The sequence below is a fragment of the Mastigoproctus giganteus genome, chromosome 7, assembly GCF_048544385.1.
Source record: "Mastigoproctus giganteus isolate SK-2022 chromosome 7, ASM4854438v1, whole genome shotgun sequence".
NCBI lineage: Eukaryota > Metazoa > Arthropoda > Arachnida > Uropygi > Thelyphonidae > Mastigoproctus > Mastigoproctus giganteus.
Genome location: NC_143581.1, coordinates 99,941,096 through 99,961,919, shown reverse-complemented (window position 1 = coordinate 99,961,919; position 20,824 = coordinate 99,941,096). Strand labels below are relative to the sequence as shown.

At 36.5% G+C, this 20,824-nt stretch overlaps 1 protein-coding gene across 1 annotated transcript in view; it reads right to left on the bottom strand.

Moving 5' to 3' along the window:
• The window catches only part of Arpc1 (Actin-related protein 2/3 complex, subunit 1A), a 340,336-nt gene that overhangs the window by 278,456 nt on the left and 41,056 nt on the right, over positions 1–20,824 (bottom strand). The window contains 1 exon segment of the mRNA XM_090377047.1: positions 3,405–3,510. Within this exon segment, the coding sequence (XP_090233173.1) occupies positions 3,405–3,510 (106 nt within the window).

The window sequence follows — 20,824 nt, the reverse complement described above, 5'->3', positions numbered from 1 at the left end:
ATAAGTACTTTTCTACAGAAAAACAGCATGTTACTTATGGTTCATATAATAACAAAGTCTCTGAAAGCAGTGATTTTTTCCATTACTTTGCTCAAACTAGGAACAGGCACCTACATAACCAAAAAACAACAAAATGTACACTAACATTCGTGTGCCAACTCCCTGCTTTTATGACTGCATCATGACATCAACTGGATAAGGTACTGAATGTATTCCTGGAAAATCTCATGGTGCCAAACATGGAGGTTTCTCTAAGGTTTCTTTTTCAGTACAGAAACACCCATTTTCCAACAATTTTCAAATGGATTGAGGTCTGGATTGTTCGCAGTCCATGCTATTGTGCAAATTGATTCATCCTTCAACCATTTCGACATCTGTGGACAGTAACAACGGAATAAATTACATTTATTTAAGCAAGAATGCGATGTTTCATTAATTTAAAGTGTTTGCTAATTGTATGAAGTAGTACTTACGGTTTTGGCTCTGTGACATGGAGCAGAGTTGTCCTGAAAAAAGCAACTGGCAATATCCCCATAGTGATCTCTAATTGTGGGAAGTAATTTTGTCTCAAGAAGGTACACCTCAGCATTCACTGTACTCTTTACAAATTGAAGACAACCAACCCTTCTATGTGAAATACAGCCCAATATCATTTGAGATGCAGAATGTTTCACTGTGCATATAACAGTCAGGATGAAATTCTTCTTTTCTTTGTCTAACAGTCTGCTGGCCATCCGAACAACACAATTTGAATTTTAATGCATCAGAGAAAATAACACATTTCTACTGACCTTCACTGACTCTTTTGTCCACTTTAGATGATGGGCTTTCACTTTTTGCATCAAGTGAGTTATTTCCTTAGGTGACATGCTACTGATCCCAATGACAAAGGGCATCTGCATACTGTAGCAGTACTTTACTCACATATCCTTCTCCCATGCTGTTTAGAGCTCTATCAATGAGGATCATCTGTTTTGGTCACAGAGACTGATCAGAAATCTGTCCTTTGCTGCAGAAGTTATTTGTGGATGTCCATTTCTTTTTTTTTTTTTTTTCCTATTCAGACTGACTGCCAGTTTCTGATAATTTTCGTAATAAACATGTCACTATTGACTGACTATAGTAAGTCCATTTAGCTATTTCATGTATAGAATGTGCCTCTGCATTCAATACAGCAGTTCCTTTCTTATGTGATGTTAATTGTGAAAACTTAGCCACTGCAATAGTACAGAATACTGGGCTTGTAGCATATGCACTGTATTTATAGAGCTTGCTAGAGATGAAAGATACAATAGGGTAATGCTATTACAAAACATTTGCCAAATTTCACAGAAATTCAGTGAATTTTGCAAGTGATACTATTTTTTTGAGCAACACTATAATGTGGTTAGGAAATAAAGAAAAATAGGAAGGATTGGAAGAGTCATACTCCTCATCAAATGCAGCAACAAAAGCATTCCCAGATTCAGAACTTTTGCATGGACACAGAGAATCTGTGGTGCGAGAAAGCTGGAGGTAGGAGTACGAAATACGTATATGGAATGGGTGAGCAAGAGTGAATGCCTTCTTGTGTGTGATTTCAGCTTACTCCTTATTGATTGGAGCAAATTGGAGGGGAACTCACCATGGGGACAAAACTTTTAAATCAGCTACATGATTGCTATTTACATCAACACATTATAGAAAGTACTAGGGACAAGAATACTGTAGACCTGAACAGTACCACAGGACTGACAGTAAAAAAAAAACTCATGGCAGGGAGTGATCATGCAGTTAAATCAGATAATGAAGAAAGAGATCACAGTTGTTGAATGGAGTGCATTTCTGCATATTCATTTATTACAAGATTTGGTTAATATATATTACAAAATTCATTTTTATTCCATGAAAAATAAATTATGTTATTTTGTATGATTAATAAAGCTTAGGTACAATAGTAATTAATTAAAAGTTTAATTTCTTCCATCTCCCAACAAAAAAAAAAAAAAAAAAAAAAAAAAAAATTTGCTGTTCAAAGAGTTTTGCAATGGTGAAAAATTAAGTGAAGAAAGTATTACTACTTGGGAAAAGTAGTACTACTATTTTATTATACCTCCACAGCAGATGACAGCACAACACTGAACCCATTTGTAAATAGAAAATATTCCAAACCAGGATTTTTTGAAGTGGTTAACCAACTTCCATATGATTACAAGAACAGAAGTTTCTTAGCATACAGTCAAAATGTTTCCGCCATGATTGAGAGTGCATAGAAGTGCTTTAGAAAAAAAGGAACATTTTAATGATTGAAATTCATTGAACAGTACTGAGACACTAAAGATGAAGATGTTCCATCAGCTTTAGTGCCTCAAACTTTACTTTCCAGCACCCCGATTTCATACAACTGGGTCGAGGCATTATTTATAGCCTCAAGTGAGCATATAATGCCTGTCTGATAAGGTATACTTGATCCCACTATAGGTGGGAACAATTTGCAGCCAAACTGGAATGTCTCGGACAATATTCACGATGTTATTTCATGGAACAGTACTGCATCAATGTCGTTGGTAAAATTATCAGTGAAAAACATGTGATAGGATGAGATATGACAGGAATGGGACTGTGACGTTACATAGATTTTTAAGGTGGATAACGATGATGTTGCTATTATGTCAACGTCATGTTAAGCATAAGAGCTGGATGACTACCAAGCAATGAAGTTTTTGATAGCACTAATAAAAGTGAAAGTTGGAACAAATGCGTGTGCTGTATTTAAGACATAAGACAAACTGAAAATGAAATTGCATTCTTTCTTTAAAGCTAATTAATTTATTAATGAATTAAACGGTTTCATGTTTCTTTTAATATTAATACTGTGATTCTCAGTTTGTTACAAATAATGTATTTTAATTTCAATAATATTGTTTTTTTTCTCATGACTCCTTATAAATAAAGGAAAATCTAAACAAATTCTTATTATTGTTAGCCAAAGCTTAGTTAATATCAATAAATAAGTACCACCGAAAATGCTCAAGTTTTGGCATTTTTGGTGGACCTCATTATTACATAACTCAAAAATTTAGGTCCACTGGACTTTGTATTAATGAAATTCTACTGTGTAGCATAAGTAGAATGCCTAAATGAACGAATACAGAGCTGACTAGTTTAACAGAACACATAGGAGAGTTAAGACTCACAAAAAAAAAAAAACCTAAAATGAGCTATACATTAATCAGTAACAGTACTACAAAAAGATGATTAAGCTATTGAACACTGATTATCAGAAATCCCTGGCTTAAGAGAAAAAAAAGTGTTTTGTCTAGGTTTCTACTATACAACAGATTCAGCAAGCAACGTGTTTGTTCCTAGAAAACTACTTTGATTTAATTACATGAAAACATAATTAGAGACTAATATATGCCTACCTTGTGGTGACCATCGGACACAAGTGGCTGCTCTATTTATTCGAAGTAGTACCAAAGTAGGTTTCCACTTTCCGTCTATCTGTGTCCAGACATATGCATTTCTATCCTGAATGAATAGAAGTATTTTTAAATTATAGATATTTATTTAGATAAGATTTGTGATTGAACTAAATAGTTTTGAGAAATGGCTCCAGCTTCAATAAAAATAAAATTATCATGACCATAACACTATGTGGCACAGCAAGCTCCAATTTATGTTCTCTATGCAGTTATTAGTTTTTCTAATCAGTATACAATTGCTAGAATTCCTGTTAATGTTTGTTTACAATTAACACAATTTTAAGCAGAAGCAACTTTGAACAAGCAGTTTAAGCTCTATGGATTTAATTCACATTGAATTTTATAAAAGGGGGCAACAATCAAATTCTTTTCTTATCTTTCTGGTATATTAGGACATCAGATAAGCTCCAAATAGAATTAAACAAGTAAACCTAGCAATCTAGCAATGTTACTTCAACAGTACAATATGCAACCTTGCTGCAGCTGTATTATGAGGGGAATTCAAAAAATAAGTTACACCTGCTGCCATTTCTTGGTTTATATTGCACAACAAATGTGGCACCTGTGCGTAATGGAGTTCATACCGTGCGCCCGCTAGTAGATGAGTTTCATTGACATAGCGGTAACAGTTGTGTAAAAGCAAGCGTTCATAATGGAATGTCAACTAGAATGTTAATCCAAGTTCGAGGTACACAGAACAGTATGATTTTTTGGGGGCGAAGCATCTGAATTGTTCCAAGATTCATCATGAGATAACGGTGGGGAAAATGCAATGTCGCATCCAGCCATAGTGAAGTGGTGCCAGCAGTTTGAAAGTGGTCGCACAGAATTGACGGATGCTGATCGAAAAGGAAGGCCATCAACCACTGCAGACAATGTGATGCAGTTTAATGAAATTATTCGCAATAATCAAAGCCTGACAGTCACAGAAATGGCAAAGGAGTTGGATATTTCACTGTTCATTCCACTGTCCGTGAACATCTTGACTATTGCAAATTGTGTGCATGATGGGTTCCTCGTTCACTGACAGGTGAACACAAAGGTCAACATTTTTTGTCTTCTCTAGCCTTCCTTCAATGCTATTCTCTAGAAGGACACGACTTCTTACGCTGCACCATTACTGGCGATGAAACGTGGGCCCTTCACCCCAGAAATGAAGAGTCTATGGAATGGAGACACACAACATCACCTGTGTGGTAAAAATTCAAAGTTGCATCATCAGCAGGAAAGGTCATGGCCACTGCATTTTTCGACTGTGAAGGAGTTGTTTACACAGAATTTATGGCAAAAGGCAGAACAATTAATGCTGCCAAACATTAGGGTCTTTGTGAACAGCCATGAAAAACAAGAGGCCTGGAAAGTTAAGCAAAGGTTTTGTTCTCATTCAGGACAACGGCACGCCACACAATGCATGCACAACACGGCACTTGCTCCAAAGTTTTGGATGGAAGGTATGGCAACATCCGCCGTACAGTCCCAATCTTTCGCCTTGTGACTATCACACCTTCGGCAAGCTGAAAGAACATCTAGGGAGACAATTTGCAAATGATGAGCAAGTGCAAACCAGTTCGACAGTGGCTGAATGATCAAGGAGTGGATTTCTATCATCAGGGAATCGAACGTTTAGTTCTTGTTATGAAATTTAACGACCCATAAGCTGCTAGGGCCATATTGTGTCTTTCTAATGGTTAATAAGAAATACTAACTTTATTGTAATACCTGTTTTATTTTATGGTATATTCCTATGTTATTTAGGAAGGCAAACAGTTCTGTTTTATTAGGGTCATCTCCAAGAATCTGCAATAAATGTTAGTGAAGACTGTGCATTAGCACATGATTTAAAGCTGTTTGAGCGGATACTGAGAAGGTGAGGACTGTCCACTAATAAATGATGAATAGCCAGTGGTACATGACATGTGCATTGAGGAGCGCTGTCATTCGTTAATAGATAAGGTGTGCGAGTCGGGTATGCCCAATTTGTAGCCTTCCCAGAATTACTTCTCGTCTGCTTTTCCGAAAGCTGAAGAGCCACAGCCTCGAAATGTTTAGTCACACGTTCCAAGAAGTGTTAACACCAACTCAGTGACTATGTGAAAACGTAGTGCAAGGTATGTGCTTTCTATTGCATAGCGTTACATACCTCAAATGTTTCTTGGGCTACAATGGGTCAAATGTAACATTTTTTGAATTACCCTCAAACAGTTACCCACAGATACAACTCTGATATAGAAGAAATGGAAAGGCTGATAAGCATATGGATTGAATACCAAACAAAAAAAAAATATCGGGAGAAAGCTTTCTCACAGTGAAAGAGAAAGCACTTACTATATAGGAAGAACTTAAAAAGAAATCAACAAATTCTGCAGAAGTGGCTTCTTTTAATGCTAGTAGGTTTTAGTGGCTTCAAACACTTCTACTCTTTCCACAATGTTAAGCTGTCTGGCAAAGCTGCAAGCAAGTGCAGATGAGGAAACTGCAAAAGCATTTCCACCTGTGGTACAGAAAATAATTGAAAGTGGCAGCTACACATTGGATCAGATATTCAATCTGAATAAAACAGGTCTCTATTGGAAATGTAGGCCTCCGTAGCCGAGTGGGCAGGAGCGGGAGTGCAGTAGCACACGCTCTTTGAGTAGACCGGGGTTCAAGCCCCTGACTGCTGAATACGGTCGATCTGCCAACTCGCACTGGACCAGCGTGGCAGATTATGGTCCATTTCCCTCAGCATGAATTGTTGAGGAGGCTTCCACCCTGCAGTGGGTTGATAATGGCTGCACTTTACTTTTTTTTATTGGAAATGTATGCCTTTAAGGACCTACATCTCTAAGGCAGAAGCACATGCCTCAGGATTTAAGGCTGCAAAAGATCGCTTAACTGTGATGTTCGCCACCAACACCAGCAGAGATTTGAAGTTAAAACCAATTGACCAATAGTGGTTTATCACTCTGCCAATCCACGAGCTTTAAAAGTAATTGTGAAATGCAGCCTTGGTGTTCACTATAAGTCTGGCAAGAAAGGTTAGATGACTGGGCAAATATTCACTGATATTTTAGTTGAAGCTTACCACGTTTTCAAGAATTATTACAAGAACTTTGATTTTAAAATTCTAATAATTCTTGATAATGCACCAAGCCATCCTAAGACGGTTGCTGAACTCTCTCCAAATATCCAATTCATCTTTTTACCTCTGAACACAACCTCTCTACTACAGCCCCTTGACCAGGGTGTGATAGCAGCATTTAAGGCTTAATATTTAATATTTAAGGAGAATATTCAAGTTGTTAATTGCTGCTACTGAAGTTGACAAGGCACAAACTGTTATATAATTTTGGAAGAGATTTAACATTAAGGTTGCCATTGATATGATTGTAGAAGCCTGATATGATGTTACAAAAGACTGCTTGAATCATGTGTGGTGGAAACTTATCCCTCATTTAATTCATGATTTTGAAGCTTCAGAGCAACTAAAACAAATCAAAGCAGGTTGTGTTGCTCTTGCAAAAGAAACTGGTTTCAAGGAAGTAGAAAATGAAGATGTAGAAGAGCTTCTAGAGTCTCAACAATAAGGATCTATCTACTGAAGACTTGCAACAACTTGTTACAGCCAATCAAGTAGAAAGTCAAGATGAGGATGATGACAAATTCCAACAGGCTCCCCCACGAGAACTTAAAACAGCAGAGTTAGCAGCTGTTTAAGTGGAACTGAAAAGTAACTGCAGTGGACTGAAGGCAATAATTATAATCATTACCTTCTGGTGCTTGGTGGCATTCGGACCCATTTGGAACCACAGAGGCAGCTCCTGTATGAAACGATGCAGGAGGCAGGAAAAGCAACAAAAGCTAGATAGCCATTTTAAACTAGCACAGAAGAAAGAAAAGCAGGACAGTGAATCACACCCTTCCACATCGAGTATAACAACATTTCGTCCTAAATGTGATAACCATCCTACCTCTTTGCTATAACGCACCAGCTGCAGCCCTTCATCACATCCACTTCAAACAAGCAAAACTTCATATCCTATCAAGGTAAAGTGCTATACTTACTGTAATATTTATTTGAAATTTAAGATGTTTAAACCTGTATTAGCAATTTTATTGGATTCCTATCTTTTTTTTTTTAGTGATTTACTTACCAGACTGAACATTTTTTTTTTGAGTACTCTGCCCCATCCCTATTTTTCCCATAAGCCCTGTTGTTTTTAATGCGCGAAATACCATAACGCGGAGATTTTTAGGAACACGTGTACCATGTTATAGCAGAACTGACTGTATTTAACACTATTGCAATCTGTGATATCACATACAGAGGGGGGGGGGGGGAAGGAATCATGTCATGATTGCTGACATGTTCCAATGAACATGTTAAAGTGGTTGTTAAAATCATTGCCCCATTCCACCTACCTCTACTCTTTCTAAAATAATGGAAAGATCATTCAAACTACCAACTGTTAAGCTATGTGAAACCTCGCATTTGTTCAATGATTATGAATGCAGTTTCCAGTTTCAATTAAGTGTTGATGAACTGGAGAAATAAAGGCTTATGTTACTCATCTTTGGACTACCTCGGTGGAATAGTTTGGTGAAAATCAAGCAGTTGCTCATAGCATTTTTAAGACACTATTTTATTTTTTTATGAAACTCAAAAACAAAAATTATTAGTACCTATAATACTTAGTACCATGCATGGGTTGAATGCTGAGAAGATGAAAGATACTTTTTTGACAACATACTTGAATTTCTCAGTACATGCAATAACTTTCATTTCTCCGAGTTTTTTGACCAGCTACTTGATCTTCCGGCACTTTCTTTAATAGCTTCCATATCAGATTCCTTGTTATTCAAGATTCTCCTCGACCAAACTCACTTTAATGTAGCCTATTCATACTAAACGGCCCACTTACTATAAATTTATCTACTCTCATTGAACTACTAGTTATGTATCTGCACCTAACTACAACTCCCAACCACGACTTCTCTCGACTACTAACTTACTTGCTACTTCCCAACTTGCTAACTCCGAAAACTCTGCTTACTTGCCACCGAACCAGTCCTTATATATCCGAACTTTACCTACATTTCCCTGAACTTCGACCTGACCTCCCCTCGGTAAGTCGAATGTTCACTGTACTTCCGAGAAATATGGTCTCGCCCTTAGAAATTTTCCTAATGACTATTCCTTATCCCATTACAACTGTTCGTTGCTTGTATAATTGTTGTTCACTGAAATTTTCAAATTATACAGAATGTTCCCATGTTAATTTTGGCCATATACTTTATTATTATCATCTTAATTTATTTATAAAAATATATATTTTTTTTTTAAATAAGCTTAAGCTTACAACACTTATGAGATAGAACTAAAACACTTTCAAAAACACAAGTTCAACAATATATCAATAGCTAACTATACAGGGTGTCTCAAAAATATTGGTACAAACGTTTAGGGGAGATAGGTAACATCTAAAGGAATGTGAATCGCATAGGAACCCATAACCGGAAACATCATGGGAAAGTAGTAGCAGAAATGACACAAGACAGTAATTAGTGACAAACATTTACTTGACATAATATTAACAATGGAGTACTAGATGGATGCATTTCTTGATGTTACAACAGATGCTCGAAGGTTCCACCATGAGACGTGATGCATGTGTGACACCGACGCAGCAAGGACTGGCGGACACGGTCGAACACACCTGAAGTTTCTTTGACAGTAGCAGCAGTGCAGACGAGTCTTGCCACGAGATCCATTTCCGTCTCCACAGGTGATTCATACACAATAGATTTGAGGGCCCCCCACAGAAAGAAATCAAGGCTTGATAAATCAGGTGAGCGTGGGGGGGCAGGCAATGGGTCCACCCCGGCCAATCCATCGATGTCCGAAGCGCCTGTTCAAATGGTCACGAACACACCTTCCATAATGGGCAGGCATCCCGTCATGTTGAAACCAAATGTTGCGTCTCACATTTGCTGGAACATCATCAAGTAACGCTGGTAGAACCTGTTCAAGAAAGATCCGATATTTAGCGGAGTTCATGTGGGATGGTAATAGATATGGGCCGACTAAGCAGTCACCAACAATACCTGCCCACACATTTATTGCGAAGCAAATATTGTGCCGCATGGGGGCGCACACCGTGTGGGTTGTCGTGAGCCCACACATGAGCATTGTGCTGATTGAATAAGCCTTCCCGAGTGAAATAAGCCTCATCTGTGAACAAAACAGGCTGGAAAATTCAAGTCTTGAACACTTTTTCTTGGAGAAACCACTGCACAAAAGCCACACGTGCAGGATTATCTTGGGGAGCAGTAACTGAATTCTTTGGAGATGAAAAGGGTTTAAGGAATTGTCGTGCCAGACACGCTGTACGCTGCAACGAGACACTCCTAATGCAGAGGCAACGGCATGCATGCTGGTAGTAGGATTATTCTGGATGGCATTCAAGATACTTTTTTCCAAGGCAGGAGTTCGCGTTGAACTTGGTTTGACCACACTACTCCTGTTACTTCTAAGTGACCCATAATCGCACAAATTTTGATGCACATGAGCAAACAAAGGGTCGTCCAGTACATGTCTGTCTGGGAAGCGTTCTCCATAAATTCGTTGAGTGGCTCGTCCATTGCCCTCTGATAATCCATACACTAGGTGCATGTCTGCCAGCTCACAGTTCGTATATCGATACATGCTCTTCGTGCGGCGACTACCGCTTGAATGAGTAAACCAGAAATTTTTCCTCTCACAAACTGGTGAACAGCGCCGTCCACCGACTTAATGACGTTTCCGGGTTCCTATGGGATTCACATTCCTTTAGATGTTACCTACCTCCCCTAAACGTTTGTACCAATATTTTTGAGACACCCTGTAGAAGAAAAAAACGAAAAAAGGGAAATATTTGAAGACCTCTTAATATTACAATATAAATCTCTGGGTTAAACAATAGGTTTAATGGCAGAAACTTCATCTTCATCAGTGCGAGACATTGCACCTATACAGTATTTCAGTCAGCCAAAACATATATAGCAACGCTCTTAGAAACAATTAAGTTAAACAAGAATATAACAGAACCAGTCCACAAACTAGATTTTGACAGGCTAAGAATAGAAAACTTGCATCTTTTTGAAATGGTAGTTGATCATTCTTGTTTCTTGCCAAAGCTATTGGCTGCACAGTTTACACATCCCTACTCTCACCTCTGTTAAAACCTATTGATTCTTTTGCTGCTGATCTAAAAATAAAGCTATCTTACTGGCATGTACTTAAATTCTGAATTTTGTATTGACGATCTTGGCAAACCACTTCCTAGTATACTCCATTTAATTCTTCCTGTGGTCTTCTATCAGAAAGAATGAGAAGAAATTTGAACAATCCCGATGCCATGAGAGCTCCATTCCTGATGTTATTTTTCCATTTGATCTCAAAACCCATACTCCTGAGCTCACTCCTATTCTGTGTCATCTTTCTATAATTTCTTTTTCCACTGGTGTTTTTCCTTTATGCTTTGAAATTTGCTCATTTCCAACTGGTTTCTAAAAGGAATGACTGATCATGCCATCCAAATATCACCCATTTTCTAAATAATGGAGAAATCCATTAACTGCAAACTCCAGAACTATCTTGAAACCTTCTATCTAATCAATAATTGCTAATTTGGATTCTGTCGGTGTCAATCCACTGGTAATATTGGCTTATATTACCCATCTTTAGATGAATTCAAAGGGAAAGTTGGTGAAACTAAACAGTTGCTCTTGACATTTCAAAGGCTTTAGATCATGTTTGGCAGGTCTTCTAAATAAGCTTCCATTTTATGATTTGGCAACTTTTTTTTAATTGGGTACCCAGTTTTTTCTCTCTGACTGCTTAGTGCAGGTGATGGTAGATGACTGTTTTCTAACCTCTCTGCTAATGCTGGTGTTCCTCATGGTTAAGTTTCAGAAGCCTTGCCCTGCACAAACAGCTTCAATTCCTTAAATGCTGATCTCTAGGTAATTTTCCAGTGGGGTAAAGATAACTTAGTTAATTTCAATCTGCTTAAAACTCTCAGACACTCAGATTTCTAGACAATAACACATCTCTATTAGGGTTTACCCTGACTTCTAATATTGCCTGGCATAAGCACTTCACAAATATTACTTCCTCTGTATCTAAAAAAACTGGGTTTTCTCTTTTGCTCTCTATTATTATTTTTTTTCTAAACAGCCATTTAGTCCTTACAGATCTCACATCTGCCCCATCATGGAATATTGTTCCCTACATCTGGGCTGAGCTGTGCTCCCATCTCCTCTCAGGCTTCTAAACTCCATTCAAAAGAGGGCAGTTAGGTTAATGAATAAACCATCTTTAAAAAGTCTCTCTCCTGTCTCATAGATATTGTTTATGCTGTCTGTTTCTTCTATAGATACTTCCATGGGCACTGTACTTCTGACTTTTTTCTATAATCGCCCCTCTTTTCCGTATCATTCCAAACATACAACCAATCAACATCCACTTTCTGTTCAGCTTCAAATTTCCAGAATCAACTTTTCTTCTTCATTTATCCCTTGAACTTCTGTTTTGTGGAACAATCTCTCTTCATATGTATTTCATGAAAATTACAATCTAGATCTCTAGATTGTAATTTTCTAAAAAAGGAGTGTTTGCCTACAATTGACATGCCTATTAAAAAAGGAAGTCATACAGTGTATATGTCTAAGGCTTTTGTAATTTTGCTTTTTGTGGGTCTTCCCCCAAATTTCTTAATTTGCAATCAGTACAGATTTAATCTTATATGTAGTTCTGTACTGGTTTGTCCAACATATTGTATCCTGAATTCTTTGTAGGTAATGAGATATATGGCAAAATACTGGGGAATTTCCTACTGTATGGTTATGTATGTATGGACATGTCATACATAACTTTACTTGTACATTTCCTAAATTTAAGATGGTTCTGATGGTGTAGACTGTCTATATAAGGGAAGATTTTGTTTCTGTAGGCACCTTCAGATTTCTTATTAATCACCAGTTGGTTGGAGGCACTGAATGCTATTTGACTGATTTCAGGAATTAACAGCTTCTTCACAGCCACGTCTAAGCTCCTGGGGTGCAGTTTCTACTGTGATACCTTAAGGCAATCGGCTACTAATGTCCTTATTGCTTCCCATAAAGAGGACAAATCAGTATATCTAAAATCTTAATTTATTAAATACAATTTATTCAATCCAAAATATTTTACCTCCTTGAACTGCTGTCCCTGTGGCTACTAGCATAACAAGGGTACTAACAGCGTAGGAATTTAAGGCTATCAGCACTACTAATGTCCTTATAGCGCGCGCACACACACACACACACACACACACACACACACACACACACACACCCCCAACCAACCACAGTTAACAATATATCCAGCCAAAATGATGGCTGGATATATATTGTTATTTAACTGTCAGTAGTCTAATGTTGCCATGTGAGTGCCTGGATCTGTTCTATTATAATTTTTCACTGCATAAGAGCTGCTAATCAGATTTATTGCATTTGCAGGTCAATTGGTATATCGGTTCAGCGATGCATGGATTTGTCTAATGTTCCAAACGCAGTGATTCCATGACCACTACTGGTATTATTATCCTCCGAAGAGATGGGACATAATGGTCAGTCTATTTTACTTATTTTCATTTTGTTCGTCATGTGTTGTAGCTGATTTCCATCTCCATTTTTGGTAATAATTCAAGTAATTTGAACCTGGTGCTATCTTCTAGCCCAGGCCTGACCAACCCAAATCGTTCTGTGAGCCACCTTGATGAACTACAATTTTTCACAGGCCACACAAAATAAAACAATCTTTTAAAAATAAAAAATTGTATGCCATAAAAATTTATTTTATTCATTCATTTTTATTATATATATACATTGAGATATTTGTTTTGTTGTGATCACTCAATTTTTTAAAATCTACTTCAATATTGGCAGTTGCACATATTAATTGATTTTCCAGATTTTAATCTGTTATTGTAGCTCGAGATTTACTTTTAATAAATTTCATTATTGAAAATGAAAGATTCACAAACTTATGTGGATCCAAAGGCACTCACAATTTGTGTAAAAAATCTTAGTTTAGAATACTTTCTACTGTCACACATGTGTTGTAAAAGTTGATTTTTGATGTCTTGGTGTGAATGCGTTTTAATTCATTGTTGCACTGGAAATTAGTTACTTCCATTTGCAGAGTTTCCGGAACAGTGAAACTGTCAATGTGAAATGGAGAAAAAAAATCTCAAAACTATCATATTTTGCAAGTTCTGAGAAATTACAATCAAATGCTGCTGAAAGTTTTATTTCATCAGCGTACTTCGAGAAATTCCTATGATGACTGTTTTTGAAGTCATTTAACAGTAAAAAAATTTTGAACATTGTTATTTCTAAGTTGGCACTCAAACAACAATTTCATTTGGAATGCTTTGATGTAATTACAAGCATCGGTAATTAAATTATCTTGCCCCTGAAATTCCTTGTTTAGTTGATTAATTTTTTCGGTTATATCTAACAAAAAACATAGGTCCGACAACCAGGCTCCATCATTTAATTCAGAAATTGGTATTTTTTTTCCTTGTTCATAAAAATTCCAATTTCTTCTGAAACAATTTTTTGAGTTACTCAAAAAATAATTTTAAATATTTTCTGCAACTGAGCCATATTAAACTGGTAAAATACACGATGTCACCATTTCTGGAACATAATTCGTTCAGGAATTCTTTGAACTGCCGATGTTGAAGTGATACGATCAAATGCAGTTTACTGTTTTTATAACCACATCCATGACATGGTTCATAGGAAACACTTGAGTGCATAAATTTTCCTGATGTATCAAACAGTGTATGACAAATAAATCACTGGTTTTAATAGTTCTCGCCTCCAACTCATTCATAAATGCTTTACAGCTCCTTTATTTTTCCCTATCATAGCCAGTGCTCCATCTGTTGTTAATCCAGAAAGCACCTCTAAATGCAAACTATTGTCGGACAAACACTTTCTTATGGCTTGGAAAACACCTTCACCTTTAGTGGTGTTTTTCAAGCTTAAAAGGTTTAAGCATTTCTTCTGTTACCTCCATGAATAAATACTGAAGGATTGAGATGGGTCTAAAATATCCATATTTTCGTTGAATGCTAAAGAATAAGCTTTGAATTCTTGAATCCAATCTTGCAAAGTCAACTATTTCAGCTGAAATGTGACGACATATCGTTTGACGCAACAGACTTATGCTTGAAAATATTTTACTTTTATCGAGCAAAATATATCTTTTATAACAGCTTCCAAACAACATGCCTTCAAAGAAAATGGCTTCATTTTCATTGCAATTAACAGTGCAACAAAAATGGCTTCATTTTCATTGCAATTAACAGTGCAACATATGTGTGGACATGTGTTTTTGTAATGGGCAGCACCTAGAACGTCAGTTCATCTCCGCCTCTTATCTCTGTGAAGAACAATACCACTGTAGAGAGGCCAGAAATGAGTAGTGTGGTAGTGTGTATTCTGTTGTTGTCTGACCACTTGGCTACCCAGAAGCATCAGTCACCTGGACAGATTATTCTGGGTACTCTTCCACAGCACAGGAATGTGGGCCAGTCCCAATGGAGCTCGCACTGTCTCAATTCGAGACTCTGACCCACCTGATGTTGGCAAAAGATGGGCCAGGTTCCTCTGGGGGCCTACTCCAGAGGAGAGGGGGAAAAAAGGAGGGGGGGATTTCCAGTGGTGTTAAAAAAAAAAAAAAAAAAATATATATATATATATATTTATTTAAAATAAAATAAAAAAAATATATATAATAAAAAAAAAAGTTAGGGACTGTTGCTCCCTATTGAGTAGCTCCACCAGCCAAAGGAGTAAGAATTCTTGTCTCCCACCAGCAAAGTTTCGTGCGAGAGACTGACGAACATCTCTCAAGTCATTATATAGCTGACATTCAAATAAAATGTGGCTCTAATTTTCATTTTTCCCGCATTGACAAGCTTCCATCCTAGAAAGACCAAAACGACATTGTTTTTTGTTAAGAGATCCATGTCCTGTTTAAGATGAAGGATCTCTCTCTCTCTCTCTCTCTCTCTCTCAGAATTTTTTTTTTTTTTTGGCTGGTGCAGCATAAGCCTCAGGCTTATGTTGCACCATATGGCTAATAATAATAAAAAGAGTAAATCTTATTACAAGATGTCTTATAAATAAGACCCCAAGGATTATCATTACCAGCACTGTGAACAAACTCCTTCAATGTTTCCCGCTTACGTGTGGCAATAGCCTTTACGTAATGTTGTTTGAGAAATATATTGAGAGTAAAAATAAGCTACTTCATCAGGATGCCAATCCCTACATCAACGCTGATATTTTCGACAGGCTTGATGTACCTTTTTCCTTAAAGAAGACAATTCTGAGGTCCACCAGGAACAGGTCTTTAAACTAATCTTTTTCTTGCTAGCCAATTTGTATGATGCCGTAAGTAATGACTGACATAATAAGGCAGCAATTCCAGTAGCTGTAAAAGAGTGAAGAGACGAAAAGTCTTGTTCAGGGAAATCTAAACAAATGGAGGGGTCAAATAATTATCAGTTTATGTGATTTATGGAAAATCTGACTAAAGCTGGCTGTAGTAAAGATTGATCTCCAGGTTTAGAAAAATCAGTAACAACAAAAAATAGAACCCGATGATCACTTGTTGTCCAATTAGTAAACATCACCCAATCAAGAACAACTGCTTTAAAAGGAAAATTAGTTAATATCACATCAATATTTGATTCTCCAACAGAGCTGGAAAAGGCTGTTACTACTTGAGGTAGGTTTATTACATTTAAGCTGTTATTAATAATAAATTCCTCCAACATATGACCAAGACGATCACTTCCATTACTGAACCAAAGTGGAGTTTAGCATTTACGTCAGAAGTTATTAAGACATTCTGTGGACCAAAGAAATTTAAAGCTGTTTCTAGATAATTCAAGGATAAATTAAAATCTTTCCGGAGGACAATATAGAGAAATTAAATAAAAATTCAAATATGTACCCAAAATACAAGTAGCCATTCCAACGATATCAAGCTGATTATTTAACACCACAATATATGTTTTAAGTTCTTCAGTGACCGGTTGAATTATATGGGCAGTAAGTGGAAATCCCATTACCTTTGGAGTACAGTCTGTCCTCGTATAGCACGATAGTTGTGTTTCTAGAAACCCTCGTGCAATGCAAAATCGTGCAATATAAACAACAGGCCCTATGGGAAAAGTAGGGTTAGGTGCCGACCACCCAAGATTGAAAACATTTGGAACCAAAACATTACCAAACAATAAGTAATCGTGTAATTTTAATCGTTATAAAATACTTACGTATTTTATGACGATTAAAATACGTAATAAAAAATATAATAAACATTTTTTATTATAATATAATAAATATTTTTTATTATAAAGTATTTTTAGTATTTTTTAATACTAAAAAAAGTATTTTTTACGAATAAAATATGTATTTTATTCGTAAAAAATTTATTATATTAAATAAAATAGCCGTAATAAAATACTTACATATTTTGTAATACGTAATATAAATTATAATACGTAAGTCGTAATAAAATGCTTACGTATTTTATTAAAACTATTACGTAATAAAATATTGCTAATGCTTTTGCTTCTATCGTAAGCAAACTTGTTTTTTGTTTGATTTTCTATCCTAACAGATGACAGCCGTTCCATCTCTTCCAATTCTTGTGTCTTAATCTAATGGATTTTAATTACACTTTGAGTTGTTCCCGCTATGAAAGTTGTTTTTATTTTCTCCGCATTCTTTGTAATTCTCAGCGTTGCCTCATTTAGGTCTGTAGCACGTGCAATATTATATGGTCTTTCATTTCGCTCAAAGCGTTTCACAATTTCATATTTTTTTCTCTATCGACAGAGGCGGACTGGCCATAAGCCTTACCTGGGAAATCCCGGTGGGCCGGAGGCTGGTGTGATTTTGGCCATAAACCGTAGTATGAGGCCACTATAAATTTTCCCGGGTAAGAATTTTTGACACAGTCCGCCTCTGTTTATCGATATTGCTTTTTTTTTCTCTCTCTGAATCTGCAGTGTCTTTGCTAGGATGCTTCCTTTTCACACCTTTTAAGTATTTTACTAATTTTTAGGGAATAAAGCGCAATTACAAAACGAGGAGGCACGCTTAATACACATAAACAAAGCTGCGCATGTATAGCAACTGAATAAACAACACCGTAAAGGCCGAGATACACTATTAACACCCCACATTTTACTAAAGCACATTTCTGGGGGTTACTACCATAAAACAATAAAAACAATTTCCAGTTTCGTTTCTGCTAGTGGAATCTGTTATAAACTCAATCTAATTGCATTTGCGATTATATCAATAGCTGGAATTGTTGGTTTTTACGTTATTATGGGGAAATGTGTTTCCCCTTCACTGATATAAAACACATAAATACATTTTCAGAATCTTCTTCATTCCTATCGTGTTGCGTTCAGTTGGGGTGATTCCGCGTTCGACTGCCATTTCTTGTAAACACAAAGGCGAATCGTGCATAAGCGAATTCGGTTTGTGTTATATAAGATAACGTTCCCCTATTTATAAATCGTGTATGATCGAATTTGTGTAATGTAAACACGTGTTATACGAGGACCGACTGTATATCCAGGTTGCAATTTAACAATATAAGGCTCTTCAATTGCAATAATATCAAAAGCATTTTGCTCAGCAGACACTAATTTCGTCTGATACTGCTCAAGAACGCTGATCATTAATTTGCATAATCCTAATACCAGCAAGAAAATCATTAGCTTCAATAACAGCTCTATCTCCGGGAATAAAACTTGTATTGACATTATTATAACTATTATTCATTGGCAGTCATTAATCGTGCTGTCTGTAATGCCCATAAATACTCAGGGCAAGTACCTCACCGAGTGCTGATATTCCTTCCTAAGTCTCTTACAGTTGATACAACTAGGTGGCTCTTCCTTAAATGGACACTCATTAAATACGTGCCCACTTCAAGCACAATGTCCACAAGACGAGGGCTCGTGTGAACAATATTGGGTAGTATGACCACCCAAGACACAGATAACATTTAGTGACTATTGCATAAGGATGGTGCTCATGAGAAGGCCAAGTCAAGAACAACCTGTCCAGTAAGGACACATTTATAAATTTTAGATGAGAAGCTAACAATGAACTAGCGATGATGACCTGGCCTGAGCAGTAAAACGAAAAACTGTTTGTTGCTTCACTTCTTCCAATGTGAAACCATAATCTACCAACAGTGCAATAGGAAAGCTTGCTTTGACAATGTTCGATGATTGTTGTGATGATGAACTAAACAGTTTGCCGAGCCTTTAATTCAGATTTAAGCACAGCCAACTTACGTTTTTTCAATTATTTACTGAATTTCACATACTTGACATGGTTTGTTTCATGATGATTTTTAACATTGTATTACTTAAATATAGCAAATGTCTCTGCAAATCTAGCATGTTCGTCTGGAGTTCTGTACTATGAAGAAATAATCGTCTTCCCAATAGTCGCTGAATTGTCTGTTTTCTTCTAAAACTTTTTTTTTTTAATTAATTCTGAAAGGTCAAAAACAAATCTATTAATTAATATTTTATAGATATATTTAATGACAACAAGTGCATCTGTACTACTTACTTATTTAAAATTTTTCTGCTAGAAATACTTTTCTTAAAATCGTTTTATTCCTTTCAACACATCCATTCTTCTCTCTACTTGTACCTATTGAGTAGCTCACTCAACTGGAGTAAAAAGATATGAATATTGTCTGGGACCAAGTTATCCCTTCTGGCGTTTCTGTAATGCAACGTGGTTTGAAAGAAGGAAGAAGTGGTGGGGAATCGGGGAAGTACAGCTGGTCTAGTACAGTAAACCCCCGCTATTTGCGAGGGTTACGTTCCTCAGAAATGCCGCGAATACCGAAAACACGAATACTGAGTTATGGCTCCCATAGTAATAAATGGGTTCCATTCCAAAGTATGAAATATATAAGAAAAACTAGTCTAAAATTTTTTCTATGTATGTATTATATGTACCTTCATAATGTGACTATGTACGTAGACAGTACATAGTGAAATGCAAGCATATGCCATCGAAATGAAAATAAGAAACAATTTAATATTAAATGTAATATTTATTAGAAATTTCAAACAAATCTTTCAAACCAGTGCCTTTGCTAGCTAAAAAAGGTGCCTAGTTTCCAAGATCTGCAACCCACATATTCGAAGTCTTTCCTCGTATGGATGCCCTTTTGCCGATCTCACCAGGCGAGTTATCCCGCCAGTGCTATCAACAGTTTCACTAAAGTGTTGATAAAGGAGTTTTGCCTTTTCACAAATGATGAGTGAACTTAACGGAATTTTATTTTGAGTTCGGTCTTCTATCCACAGATTTAAAGCCTTTTCCATTTTTTCTAATTTAACATCCCGAATTACAGAGCAAATTTTTTGAAGCAATTAGCACGTTTTCACGGACACTACGGCGGATTTTTTCTTCCGATTTCATGATTGATCATACTGTTGACTTATTGATTTTATAATGTTTTGCCACTGAGGAGACACTTTCACCATTAGAAATTTTATCTAATAACTCAATTTTATTTGCTAATGTCATCACCTTCTTTGATCTTTTCACATTTCCCTTGTTATTCGTAGCCATATTTTTGTACAGGTTAGAAAGAACTTGTCCACAATAAAGTCACTTTCTTCCATTAACACACTCGAAAAAGTCTGTTTTACACTGCAAAATGGTAGATTTATCACTTTTTAAGCATATCAATTTATAAATTGATAAATTTATTCAATTTATAAGCATATAAATTAAAAGCAAACGACAAAACCTTCCATGACTTAGGTAATTATCCAGCTGACCTTTGAATTTCCCCAGACTGTCGGCCTCTACCACGCATGTAGGCAACTTATTCCAGTAATTTATAACTCACTGGCTAAAATAAAACTTCCTGCAATATAGTCTAAACATCACCCCCTTAACTTGAAATTATGTCCCCTAGTTCTAGAATCATTTATAACCATGGTAATTTCATTCTCATTCATTTTGCTTATGCCTCTCAGAGCCCTAAATACCTCAATCAAGTCTCCTCTAAGGTGCCTAGTTTCCAAGCTCTGCAACCCACATATTCGAAGTCTTTCCTCATATGGATGCCCTTTTGCCGATCTCACCAGGCAAGTTACCCGCCTTTGGACTATTTCAAGAAGAACAGTGTCTTTCTTTAGGTGTAGCCTCCATATTTAAACACAGTATTCAAAGTGTGGTCCAATGATAGCCTTATATAATGGGATTATGATGTCCTT